Source organism: Gallinula chloropus, assembly GCF_964237585.1.
Source record: "Gallinula chloropus genome assembly, contig: HAP1_SCAFFOLD_504, whole genome shotgun sequence".
Classification (NCBI taxonomy): Eukaryota; Metazoa; Chordata; class Aves; order Gruiformes; family Rallidae; genus Gallinula; species Gallinula chloropus.
The window spans coordinates 15,390-28,275 of record NW_028168424.1 but is presented as its reverse complement, the minus strand read 5'-3'; the positions used below and the strand labels follow the sequence as shown (position 1 = coordinate 28,275).

The following is a 12,886-nucleotide window of genomic DNA, read 5'->3' as shown; positions in this document are numbered from 1 at the left end:
TGGGCCATGGGTATCCCGGGGCCGAGGGTGCTGCTGGGCCGGGGAGGGGGGTGTCCCGGGGTCGGGGGCTGCTGCTGGGCCGGGGGTATCCCGGGGCCGAGGGTGCTGCTGGGCTGGGAGGGGTGTTCCGGGGCCGGGGAATGCTGCTGGGCCGGGTTTCCCGGGCTGGGGGGCGCTGCTGGGCTGGGGGGGGTGTGTCCCGGGGCCGGGGGTGTCCCGGGTCTGGGGGCTGCTGCTGGGCCGGGGGGGGGGAGGGGGAGGGGGTCGTGTTCCGGGGCGGGTCCCCGTCACCCCGAGGTCGTGTCGGTGGTGGCGGGCGGGTCACCCCCGGAGCTGCTCCGCTGGGGCCGGGGGAGCTGAGTCGGGAGGGGCCGCACCCTGGGGAACCCCGGCTGGGGGGGCGCTGGGTGAGGGGGGGCGAGGGGCCGGGGGGGGGGAACGGGGCCAGTAGCGGGGATGGGGATGGGGATGGGGATGGGATGGGGATGGGGATGGGATGGGATTCGGATGGGGATGGGATGGGATGGGGATGGGGATGGGGATGGGGATGGGATGGGGATGGGGATGGGGATGGGATGGGATTCGGATGGGGATGGGATGGGATGGGGATGGGGATGGGGATGGGGATGGGGATGGGATGGGGATGGGGATGGGGATGGGATGGGATTCGGATGGGGATGGGATGGGGATGGGGATGGGGATGGGGATGGGGATGGGATGGGATGGGATGGGGAGGGGAGGGGATGGGATGGGGATGGGGATGGGGATGGGGATGGGATGGGATGGGATGGGGATGGGGATGGGGATGGGGATGGCTGTGAGGAGGGAGTGGGAGGTGCCCACTAAAGCCCCGTTTTGGGCACGGCTGGTGGTGCCCGTTTCTTTTCGGGGGGGGGGGGGGGGGGGGCAGGGGGGTGCTGGTGGCTTCCAGAGGGGAGGGACGCTGGGGGGTCGTACCAGAGGGGGGGGGGGGGGGGGGGGGAGTGACACAGCCACGAGCTGACACCACCAACCAGCTCCATAAACAGCTTTAAATAACAACGGGGGGAAGGGGGGTGTCCTGGGACCTGCCCAGGGTGGGGGTGCAGGAGGGAGATGGGGGGGGGGGTCACCCCACTCTGTCTGCCAAGAGGCTGAGGTAGACGCGGTTACGGGCACCAGGGCTCTACCGGGGGGGCCCCAGGGACCCCCGCCCCAGGGACCCCCGTCCCAGCACCCAGTGGGTGATAAATCACCAAATAAATAGGCACCCACACGTGGTGCTGGCGTCGTGCCCTGGCAGAGCTGTGTCCCAGTCCAGCCGTGTCCTGGCTGAGCCGTGTCCCAGTCCAGCCGTGTCCTGGCTCAGCCGTGTCCCAGTCCAACCATATCCCAGTCCAGCCGTGTCCCAGTCCAGCCATGTCCCATTTGAGCCGTGTCCCAGTCCAACCATGTCCCAGTCCAGCCGTGTCCTGGCTGAGCTGTGTCCCAGTCCAACCATATCCCATTTGAGCTGTGTCCCAGTCCAGCTGTGTTCCAGTCCAGCCATGTCCCAGTCCAACCATATCCCATTTGAGCCATGTCCCAGTCCAGCCATGTCCCAGTCCAGCTGTGTCCCAGTCCAGCCGTGTCCTGGCTGAGCCGTGTCCCAGTCCAACCATGTCCCAGTCCAGCCATGTCCCAGTCCAACCATGTCCCATTTGAGCCGTGTCCCAGTCCAGCCATGTCCCAGTACAGCCTTATCCCAGTCCAGCAGTGTCCTGGCTGAGCCGTGTCCCAGTCCAGCTGTGTCCCAGTCCAGCCATGTCCTGGCTGAGCCATATCCCAGTCCAGCCGTGTCCCAGTCCAGCAGTGTCCCAGTCCAACCATATCCCAGTACAGCCGTGTCCCAGTCCAGCAGTGTCCTGGCTGAGCCGTGTCCCAGTCCAGCTGTGTCCCAGTCCAGCCATGTCCTGGCTGAGCTGTGTCCCATTCGAGCTGTGTCCCAGTCCAGCCATGTCCCAGTCCAACCATATCCCATTTCAGCCGTGTCCCAGTCCAGCCATGTCCTGGCTGAGCCATATCCCAGTCCAGCCATGTCCCAGCCCAACCATATCCCATTTGAGCCATGTCCCAGTCCAACCATGTCCTGGCTGAGCCATATCCCAGTCCAGCCGTGTCCCAGTCCAACCATGTCCCAGTCCAGCCATGTCCCAGTCCAACCATGTCCCATTTGAGCCGTGTCCCAGTCCAGCCATGTCCCAGTCCAGCCATATCCCAGTCCAGCAGTGTCCTGGCTGAGCCGTGTCCCATTTGAGCTGTGTCCCAGTCCAGCCATGTCCCAGTCCAACCATATCCCATTTGAGCCGTGTCCCAGTCCAACCATGTCCTGGCTGAGCCATATCCCAGTCCAGCCATGTCCCAGTCCAGCTGTGTCCCAGTCCAGCCATGTCCTGGCTGAGCCATATCCCAGTCCAGCCGTGTCCCAGCCCAGCCATATCCCAGTCCAACCAGTACCGCTACTTATTCCTCCAGCGACTCTTGAGGATCTCCAGGATCTGAGCCCTCTGCCTGTCCCAGGCCGTGCCGGGCTGGCTGGGTGCCCGCGGCACGAAGAAGCTGTACTTCAACCGCGGCGGCCGCCGCTCGTCCACCACCAGCGCCTGTAGCACCACCGCCTCCTGCAGCGGCCCCCGGCCCCTCAGCGTCTCGGTGGGCGCCGTGGCCCCGCTGTAGCGCAGGGTGACGCCTCCTGCCAGCGCCACGTCGCTCGCCGAGGGTACCAGGACGTACCCCCCGTTGAGCAGGGAGCCGCCGGCCGGGCGCCGCAGCGCCAGGAACGCGTCCTCGACGCCCGACGCCGAAACCTGCCGCACCAGCAGGTGGGTGGCACCCGCTGGGATGGTCACCACGTCGTTGTAGCCGTAGCTGTGGGGTACAGCGGGGGGTCAGGAAGGTGGGGGGGGGCCACAGGTGGTGGTACCCACCCCTCCTTCCTCATCAGCCCTGGTGCTGGTGTTGGAAAACACCGGAGTCACCGGGTTGGAAAAGCCCTTTGAGAGCGTCAGGTCCAACTGTTCCCATCCTGTGCTGACCCTGAGCACCTCATCTACCCCAAATCCAGGGGTGGGGACTCAGCCCCACTCCCTGGGCAGCCTGTCTCAGGCCCTGACCCTGTTCTAGGACCCTGTTCCCCATCCCCACAACTCCTTCAGGGAAGAACTTTCCCCTCCCATCTGCTCTGCCCCTGCCCTGGGGCAGCTTGAGCCCATTGCCCCTTGTCCCATCTCCTGGCCCCTGGATGGAGAGACCCCCCCCCACCTCTCTGCACCCTCCTGGCAGGGCAGGGGAGGTGGGGAGAAGGTCTCCCCTCAGCCTCCTCTTCCCCAGGCTCAACACCCCCAGCTCCCTCAGCTGTTCCTCAGGGGATTCACCCTCCAGCCCCTTCCCCAGCCTGGTTGCCCTTCTCTGGACTCGCTCCAGGACCCCCATGTCCTTCTGGTGGTGAGGGGCTGGAAGGGGCTGCCCAGAGAGGGGGTGGGTGCCCCATCCCTGGGGGTGTCCAAGGCCAGGTTGGCTGGGGCCCTGGGCAACCTTGTGTAGCTCCAGGCCTGGAGGTTGGTGTCCCTGCCTGTGGCAGGGGGTTGGAGCTCTGGGACCCTTGGGGTCCCTCCCAACCCTGGCAGGGGGGTTGGAGCTCTGGGACCCCTGGGGTCCCTCCCAATCCTGGCAGGGGGGTTGGAGCTCTGGGACCCTCGGGGTCCCTCCCAGCCCTGGCAGGGGGGTTGGAGCTCTGTGACCCTTGGGGTCCCTCCCAACCCTGGCAGGGGGGTCGGAGCTCTGGGATCCTTGGGGTCCCTCCCAACCCTGGCAGAGGGGTTGGAGCTCTGGGACCCTTGGGGTCCTTGTGGTGCTGAGGGTCCCCACTCACCGGGGTCTGGTGAAGGAGCCGTAGACCCGGGTGCAGCCGGAGCCGTCGCCGCCGCATGTCATGCACTTGTCGAACCTCTTCTTGGAGCCGATGACGCGGTCGCAGCCGGCGGGGACGCAGCGGCCCTGCACACACACCCCTGTGCCCTCCGGGGAGCAGGGAGTCCCATCGGCAACCTGCGGCACGGCCTGGCCTCAGCACCCACCCTGGGGCGCACGGCGGGCTGGGGAGGGGCTTGGGGAGGGGGACACGGGGCTGACGCTCACCCTGGGGCACACAGTGGATTGGGAAGGGGTATGGGGAGGGGGACATGGGGATGCTGCTCATCCTGGGGTGGGTTGGGGGGGGACACAGGGGGGTGATGCTCACCCTGGAGTGGGTTGGGGAGGGGATTTTGGGGAGGGGGACATGGGACTGATGCTCACCCTGGGGAGGGTTGGGGAGGGGGACACACAGGGGGATGATGCTCACCCTGGGGTGGGTTGGGGGGACAAACAAGGGGATGATGCTCACCCTAGGGTGGGTTGGGAAGGGGTTTGGGGAGGGGGACAAGGGGATGCTGCTCACCCTGGGGGTGGGTTGGGGAGGTGTTTTTGGGGAGGGGGACATGGGGATGCTGCTCACCCTGGGGTGGGTTAGGGAGGGGTTTTTGGGGAGGGGGTCACAGGGATGCTGCTCACCTGGGGTGGGTTGGGGAGGGGTTTTTTCGGAGGGGGACACGGGGATGCTGCTCACCCTGGGGTGGGTTGGGAAGGGGTTTTTGGGGAGGGGGACACACATGGGGCTGATGCTCACCCTGGGGGTGGGTTGGGAAGGGGTTTTTGGGGAAGGGGACATGGGGATGCTGCTCACTCTGGGGGTGGGTTGGGAAGGGGTTTTTGGGGAGGGGGACACACATGGGGCTGATGCTCACCCTGGGGGTGGGTTGGGAAGGGGTTTTTGGGGAGGGGGACACGGGGATGCTGCTCACCCTGGGGGTGGGTTGGGAAGGGGTTTTTGGGGAGGGGAACATGGGACTGATGCTCACCCTGGGGTGGGCTTGGGGAGGGGGACACACAGGGGGATGATGCTCACCCTGGGGTGGGTTGGGGGGACAAACAAGGGGATGATGCTCACCCTAGGGTGGGTTGGGAAGGGGTTTGGGGAGGGGGACACGGGGATGCTACTTACTCTGGGGTGGGTTGGGGGACACACACAGGGGGATGCTGCTCACCCTGGGGTGGGTTGGGGAGGGGTTTTTGGGGAGGGGGACACGGGGATGCTGCTCACCTGGGGTGGGTTGGAAGGGGTTTCTGGGGAGCGGGACACAGGGACGCTGCTCACCCTGGGGTGGGTTGGAAGGGGTTTTGGGGGAGGGGGACACGGGGACGCTGCTCACCCTGGGCTGCAGCACGTGGTAGTAGCCCAGCCTTTGGGACTGGCAGGTCAGCTTGCACTGGTCCCGCTCGGCGACGCCGCTGTAGCGCGGTGCCCAGTCCAGGGGGGCCGGGACCCCCTTGACGAGCTCGGGGCGCTGGTTGTAGGCGGCACACTGCTCCTCCCTGAAGGTGAGCGCTGCCGGCGGCGGCACAGCGCGGTCAGCCCCCCAACACCCCCCAGGTGACCAGTGACACCCCTACCAAACCCCCCCCAGGTGATGGGTGACACCCCCACCAAATGCCCACCCAGCTCACTGGTGAGACTCCCACCAAACCCCCCCCAGATCACCAGTGACCCCTCAACCAAACCCCCCCTGAGGTGACCAGTGACACCCCCACCAAATGCCCACCCATGTCACCAGAGACCCCCCCAAACCCCCCCTGAGGTGACCAGTGACATCCCCACCAAATGCCCACCCAGGTGACCAGTGACACCACCCCCAAACCCCCTTCGAGGTGACCAGTGACATCCCCACCAAATGCCCCCCCAGGTCACTGGTGACACCCCACCAAATCCCCCCCAGGTGACCAGTGACACCACCCCCAAACCCACCCTGAGATGACCAGAGACCCCCCCAAACCCCCCTGAGGTGACCAGTGACACCCCCACCAAATGCCCACCCAGGTCATGGGTGACACCCCAACCAACCCCCCCCTGAGGTGACCAGTGACACCCCCCCTGAGATGACCAGTGACACCCCCACCAAATGCCCCCCCAGGTCACGGGTGACACCCCAACCAAACCCCCCCCCCTGAGGTGACCAGAGACCCCCCCAGCCCCACTCACGGGTGCTGCCGGGACACTCCTCCACGCTGCAGGACCGGTACCGCGTGCGCTTCCCCTGGCAGTACCGGCCGCCGTGCCGAGGCGCCGGCGCGGTGCAGTTACGGTGGGACAGCTGGACACCCCCACCACAGGTCCTGGAGCACCCAGCCCACGGCCCCCACGGCCCCCAGCTGCCATCCTGAGGGGTCTGCAGCCAGACAACACCACAGAGGGGTTGGTGGGGGGGTGAAGGGAGAAGAGGGGAGTCAAGCACAGGGTGGTGGGGTTGGGTGGGGGGTACTCACGGTGAACTCCCGCAGGCGCCCGATGCCCACGCAGGTCCCGTCCACGCAGACCCTGCCCGGTGCGCACGGCGTCCCGTCGGCCCAGGGGAAGTGTTTGGTTTGGCAAACGGGGCGGCCGCCGGCGTGGCCGGTGCACCAGAGCGATGAGCAGGGCGGCTGCACCTCGCCGCAGTGCCGGGACTCGGGCCCAAAGGTCAACTGGCACTGCCGGGACACCGGGTACACGCTGCCCGGCAGCGTCCGCGGCAGCGGCACCCACTCCGGGGGCTTGTCCAGGAGACACTGACCTGTGTGGGGAGGGGGACACACAGGTGGCATCGCTGAACTGGGGGTCCCTGGGATGTGGCTGCACTGGGACCCAGGGATGTGGCTGCACTGGGGGTCCCTGGGATGTGGCTGCACTGGGGGTCCCCGGGATGTGGCTGCACTGGGACCCTGGGATGTGGCTGCACTGGGGTCCCCAGGATGTGGCTGCACCAGGAGGTGGCTGCACTGGAGTCCCCAGGATGTCACTGTACTAGGGGTCCCCAGAATGTGGCTGCACCAGGGATCCCGGGATGTGGCTGCACCAGGACCCTGGGATGTGGCTGCACCGGGGATCCCGGGATGTGGCTGCACCCGGAGGTGGCTACACCAGGACCCTGGGATGTGGCTGCACCAGGAGGTGGCTGCACTGGGATTCCCCAAGGCCTCCAGTGTGGGATGTGGCTGCACCAGGAGGTGGTTACACCGGGGTCCCCAGGATGTGGCTGCACCAGGAGGTGGCTGCAGCAGGGTCCCTGGGATGTCACTGTACTGGGGTTCCCCAGGATGTGGCTGCACTGGGGATCCCGGGATGTGGCTGCACCAGGAGGTGGCTGCAGCAGGGTCCCCAGGATGTGGCTGCACCAGGACCCCGGGATGTGGCTGCACTGGGAGTCCCCAGGATGTGGCTACACCAGGAGGTGGCTGCAGCAGGGTCCCCAGGATGTGGCTGCACCAGGACCCTTGGATGTCGCTGCACCGGGGATCCTGGGATGTGGCTGCACTGGGGATCCCGGGATGTGGCTGCACTGGGGTCCCCAGGATGTCGCTGTACTGAGGTTTCCCAGGAGGTGGCTGCACCAGGACCCTTGGATGTGGCTACACCAGGAGGTGGCTGCACTGGGTTCCCCAGGATGTGGCTACACCAGGAGGTGGCTGCACTGGGGTTCCCCAAGGCCTCCAGTGAGGGATGTGGCTACGCCGGGATCCCCAGGATGCAGCTGCACCAGGATGTGGCTGCACCGGGATCCCCAGGATGCGGCTGCACCAGGAGGTGGCTGCACTGGGGTCCCGGGATTTGGCTGCACGGGGGTCCCCAGGATTTGGCTGCACCAGGGATCCCCAGGATGTGGCTGCACCAGGAGGTGGCTGCACTGGGGTCCCCAGGATGTGGCTGCACCAGGGATCCCCAAGATGCATCTGCACCAGGAGGTGGCTGCACCAGGAGGTGGCTACACTGGGATCCCGGGATGTGGCTACACCGGGGTCCCCAGGATGCAGCTGCACCAGGATGTGGCTGCACCAGGCCCCCCGTACCCAGGTCCCACCCCACCTGGTCGTACCGTGGCCGTTGTCCAGGAAGTCGGTGATGAAGCGGGCGCTGCACGGGGACCACATCTCGCCCGGCTCCAGCGAGGACAGGACAGGAGCCATCACGCGCCGCGCGGCGCCGGAGCCGCCGTTCAGCTCCCGGCAGGGCTGGGACGTGTCGTGCAGCATGTTGAAGATGTGGCCTGTGCCGGGGGGGTGACACTGTCAGCCCCAGAGGGGGGTATCATGGGTGGCAGTGGGTCCCCCCCCGTGGGTCCCCCCCATCCCCATCCCCTCCTGATGACACTGTCAGCCCCAGAGGGGGGTATCATGGGTGTCCCCCCATCCCCATCCCTTCCTGATGACGGTGTCAGCCCCAGAGGGGGGTAATTCTGGGTGTCAGTGTGTTCCCAGAGGGGGGTATCATGGGTGGCAGTGGGTGCCCCCCCATCCTCATCCCCTCCTGATGATGTTGTCAGCCCCAGAGGGGGGTATCATGGGTGTCAGTGGGTTCCCATCCCCATCCCCTCCTGATGACACTGTCAGCCCCAGAGGGGGGTAATTCTGGGTGGCAGTGGGTTCCCAGAGGGGGGTAACATGGGTGTCAGTGGGTGTCCCACCCATCCCCATCCCCATCCCCATCCCCATCCCCATCCCCATCCCCATCCCCATCTCCATCCCCATCCTCTCCTGATGATGGTGTCAGCCCCAGAGGGGGGTATCATGGGTGGCAGTGGGTCCCCCCCGTGGGACCCCCCATCCCCATCCCCTCCTGATGACACTGTCAGCCCCAGAGGGGGGTATCATGGGTGTCAGTGGGTTCCCATCCCCATCCCCATCCCCCCCTGATGACACTGTCAGCCCCAGAGGGGGGTAATTCTGGGTGTCAGTGGGTTCCCAGAGGGGGGTAACATGGGTGTCAGTGGGTGTCCCACCCATCCCCATCCCCATCCCCATTCCCATCCCCATCCCCATCCCCATCCCCATCCCCATCCCCATCCCCATCCCATCCCCATCCCCATCCCCATCCCCATCCCCATCTCCATCCCCATCCCCATCCCCATCTCCATCCCCATCCCCTCCTGATGATGTTGTCAGCCCCAGAGGGGGGTATCATGGGTGTCAGTGGGTTCCCATCCCCATCGCCTCCTGATGACACTGTCAGCCCCAGAGGGGGGTAATTCTGGGTGGCAGTGGGTGTCCCCCCCATCCCCATCCCCTCCTGATGATGGTGTCAGCCCCAGAGGGAGTTAATTCTGGGTGTCAGTGGGTTCCCAGAGGGGGGTATCATGGGTGTCAGTGGGTGTCCCTCCCATCCCCATCCCCATCCCTATCCCCATCCCCATCCCCATCCCCTCCTGATGACACTGTCAGCCCCAGAGGGGGGGGTACCATGGGTGGCAGTGGGTGTGTGTCCCCCCCATCCCCATCCCCTCCTGATGACGATGTCAGCCCCAGAGGGGGGGTACCATGGGTGGCAGTGGGTGTGTGTCCCCCCCTCCCCATCCCTCCCCAGCACTCACCCAGCTCGTGGGCGGCCGTGAACGCCGCCTGCAGCCCATCATCCTCCACGATGGCGCAGCTCCGATCGGGGTCACAGATGGTGCCCACGTCAGCCATGCCCAGCGTGTCACACGTGGACACCCCACACAGGTCCTGGGGGCAGGTGAGGTTTGGGGGAGGGGGGATCACTTGGGGTACCCCCAAACCCAGCCAAACTCCCTGGGATGGTCCCTTGAGGACCAGCTTGGCCAGCACCCAACCTCCTTGGGAGGGGGTTAGCCAGGGGCTCTGGCAGCCCCTAACCCCCCCTAAAAAAGCTCCCCCCATCACCCCCCCACCTGGCGGGTGAAGAGGATGGCGGTGTCGAAGTGGAGGGGACTGTCCTCCTCGGGGACGTTGAGGTCCCTCTGCCACTGGCAGAAGTTCCGCAGCATCTGGGCGGCGTTGGAGGTTCGGGGGGGCCCGGGGGTGCCCTGACCCAGCACCACCAGCCGTGTCAGCCGCAGTTCCACCGCGTTGCCCAAGCTGCCGTGCCGGAAGGAACGGGCAGCCGTGGCCAGCAGCAGCAGCAGGTACCGGCGCAGCCCCTCCCCGTGGAACTGGACCATCGACTCATCCGCCACCACCAGCATCTCCACGTACCGAGGCACCGAGGCGAAGCGCTGAGGGGAATCGGGGCGCTGGGGCAGGGTGGGGGGGGCAAGGCAGGGTGGTGCCCCCCCTCCCCCCTTCCCCCGCCCCAGCACCGGTGATACATCCCAGCGCATCCCACCCCAATGCCATGTGCATCCCCCCCCCTGGTGACCCCCAGCACCGTGTTCGTGGCAGCCCCGGTGCGCCCCGGGGTTTCTGAGCACCCCCCACCCCCACCCCCCACCCCAGGGTACCGGCTGCGCTCACGGGGAGGGTCCCGGTGGTCCCCGGGGTGCGCACGCGAAGCCCGGTCCGTGCCCAGCCCAGCCCAGCCCCGTCCGGTCCGTCCCTCCCCATCCCCATCCCGGTCCCGTCCCGCCCCATCCCGGTCCATCCCATCCCGGTCTTGCCCCGCCCCATCCCATCCCATCCTGTCCCTCCCCATCCCGGTCCCGTCCCGCCCAGCCCCATCCCGGTTCATCCCATCCCATCCCGTCCCGCCCCATCCCTGTCCCATCCCGGTCCATCCTGTCCCGGTCTGTTCCGTCCCATCCCCTCCCATCCCATCCCGGTCCTGCCCCGCCCCATCCCGGTCCGTTCCGTCCTATCACGGTCTGTTCTGTCCCATCCCATCCCGGTCCCACCCCATCCCGGTACGTTCTGTCCTGTCCTGATCTGTCCCGTCGCATCCCAGCCCGGTCCCAGCCCGGTCCCGTCCTGCCCCATCCCGGTCACATCCCGGTCGATCCCATCCCGGTCCCATCCTGCCCCATCCTGGTCCATCTCATCACGGTCCATCCCGTCCCGGTCCCATCCTGGTCCATCCCATCCCGGTCCATCCCATCCCATCCCGGTCCTGTTCTGCCCCGTCCCGGTCCATCCCATCCCATCCCATCCCATCCCATCCCATCCCATCCCATCCCATCCCACCCCACCCCACCCCGCTCCCGCCCCGCGGTGCCCCGGCCCGGCCGTACCTTGGTTCTCCTCGGGGCCGGTCCCACGCCGCGGGCGGGTGTCCCGGTTTCTCCCGGGGCCGTGACGGGACACGCGGGGCCGTGGGCGGCGGCGGCGGCGGCGGCAGAGACCAGGAGCGCCAGGAGCGCGCGGCGCATGGCCCGGGACGGGGGGACAGGGGGGGACAGGGGGGGACAGCGGGACAGCCGGAGGCGACAGACGGACCCGCCGGACCGACCCCGACGCCTTTTAAGGGGCTGCGAGCGGGCGGGGCCACGAGGGGCAGCCCCGGCCCCCCCCGCCCCGTCGTTCCGGGAAGGCAGAGCCGGCTCCCTCGGGAGCGGGGCCGGGCCGGGGCATCCCCCTTGGACATGCTCAGCCGGACGCCTTTGCCAGGATCCGGTCACTGGGATCGTCCCACCGGGACACCCCCCCGCCCCTCACCAGGAGTCTCTCAGAGGAATCACCTTGCCAGGATTCCCTCATCAGGACCCCCCTCACTGGGACCCCCCTCACCAGGATCCCATCACCGGGATCCCATCACTGGGACCCCCATCACTGGGACCCCCTCACCAGGATCCCCTTGCCAGGACCCCCTTCACTGGGACCCCCTTCACTGGGACCACTCTCACTGGGACCCCCATCACTGGGATCCCCTCACCAGGACCCCCTCACTGGGATCCCCTCACCAGGATCCCCTCACCAGGATCCCATCACCAGGATCCCATTCACTGGGACCCCCTCACTGGGACCCCTCTCACTGGGACCCCCATCACTGGGATCCCCTCACCAGGACCCCCTCACTGGGATCCCCTCACCAGGATCCCCTCACCAGGATCCCCTTGCCAGGACCCCCTTCACTGGGACCCCCTCACCAGGACCCCCTCACTGGGATCCCCTCACCAGGACCCCCTCACTGGGACCCCCTCACTGGGACCCCCATCCATCCCTCCTCATCCTCTCCACCCCTCCCTCACCCTGTGTGTCCCCCCCTCCCCACTCCCATCCCTCCCTCCACAGCCCCATCCAGCTCAGCCCCTCCGTGTCCCCTCCGTGTCCCCCCGTGTCCCCCCCATGTCCCCTCCATGTCCCCCCATGTCCCCTCCGTGTCCCCTCCATGTCCCCTCCATGTCCCCCCGTGTCCCCTCCATGTCCCCTCCGTGTCCCCCCCATGTCCCCTCCATGTCCCCCCATGTCCCCTCCGTGTCCCCTCCATGTCCCCCCATGTCCCCTCCGTGTCCCCTCCATGTCCCCTCCATGTCCCCCCGTGTCCCCTCCATGTCCCCTCCATGTCCCCTCTGTGTCCCCTCCGTGTCCCCTCCATGTCCCTCCATGTCCCCTCCGTGTCCCCCCGTGTCCCCCCGTGTCCCCTCCATGTCCCCTCCGTGTCCCCTCCATGTCCCCTCCGTGTCCCCCCATGTCCCCTCCGTGTCCCCTCCGTGTCCCCTCCATGTCCCCCCGTGTCCCCCCCGATTCCCCCCCATGTCCCCTCGGTGTCCCCTCCATGTCCCCTCCATGTCCCCCCGTGTCCCCCCGTGTCCCCTCCATGTCCCCCCGTGTCCCCTCCATGTCCCCTCCATGTCCCCCCGTGTCCCCTCCATGTCCCCTCCATGTCCCCTCCATGTCCCCTCCGTGTCCCCTCCATGTCCCCCCATGTCCCCCCGTGTCCCCTCCATGTCCCCTCCATGTCCCCCCCGTGTCCCCTCCATGTCCCCTCCGTGTCCCCTCCATGTCCCCCCATGTCCCCTCCATGTCCCCCCATGTCCCCCCACGTCCCCCCCATGTCCCCTCCATGTCCCCCCATGTCCCCTCCATGTCCCCCCCGTGTCCCCTCGGTGTCCCCTCTTCCCAGCAGTGTCAC

The 12,886-nt window shown here is 67.4% G+C and overlaps 1 protein-coding gene across 1 annotated transcript; it reads right to left on the bottom strand.

Annotated features, from left to right (window-relative positions):
• Positions 1-1,018: 1,018 nt before the first annotated feature.
• Positions 1,019-11,207, bottom strand: ADAMTS4 (ADAM metallopeptidase with thrombospondin type 1 motif 4). Its single transcript, XM_084280887.1, has 9 exons — positions 11,046-11,207; positions 9,774-10,097; positions 9,456-9,588; positions 7,965-8,135; positions 6,379-6,665; positions 6,095-6,281; positions 5,268-5,443; positions 3,890-4,065; positions 1,019-2,886 (listed from the first exon to the last, which is right to left on the bottom strand). The coding sequence occupies exons 1-9, from the start codon at positions 11,181-11,183 to the stop codon at positions 2,478-2,480; spliced, it is 2,001 nt and encodes a 666-aa protein (XP_084137013.1). The 5' UTR covers positions 11,184-11,207; the 3' UTR covers positions 1,019-2,477.
• Positions 11,208-12,886: the final 1,679 nt, after the last annotated feature.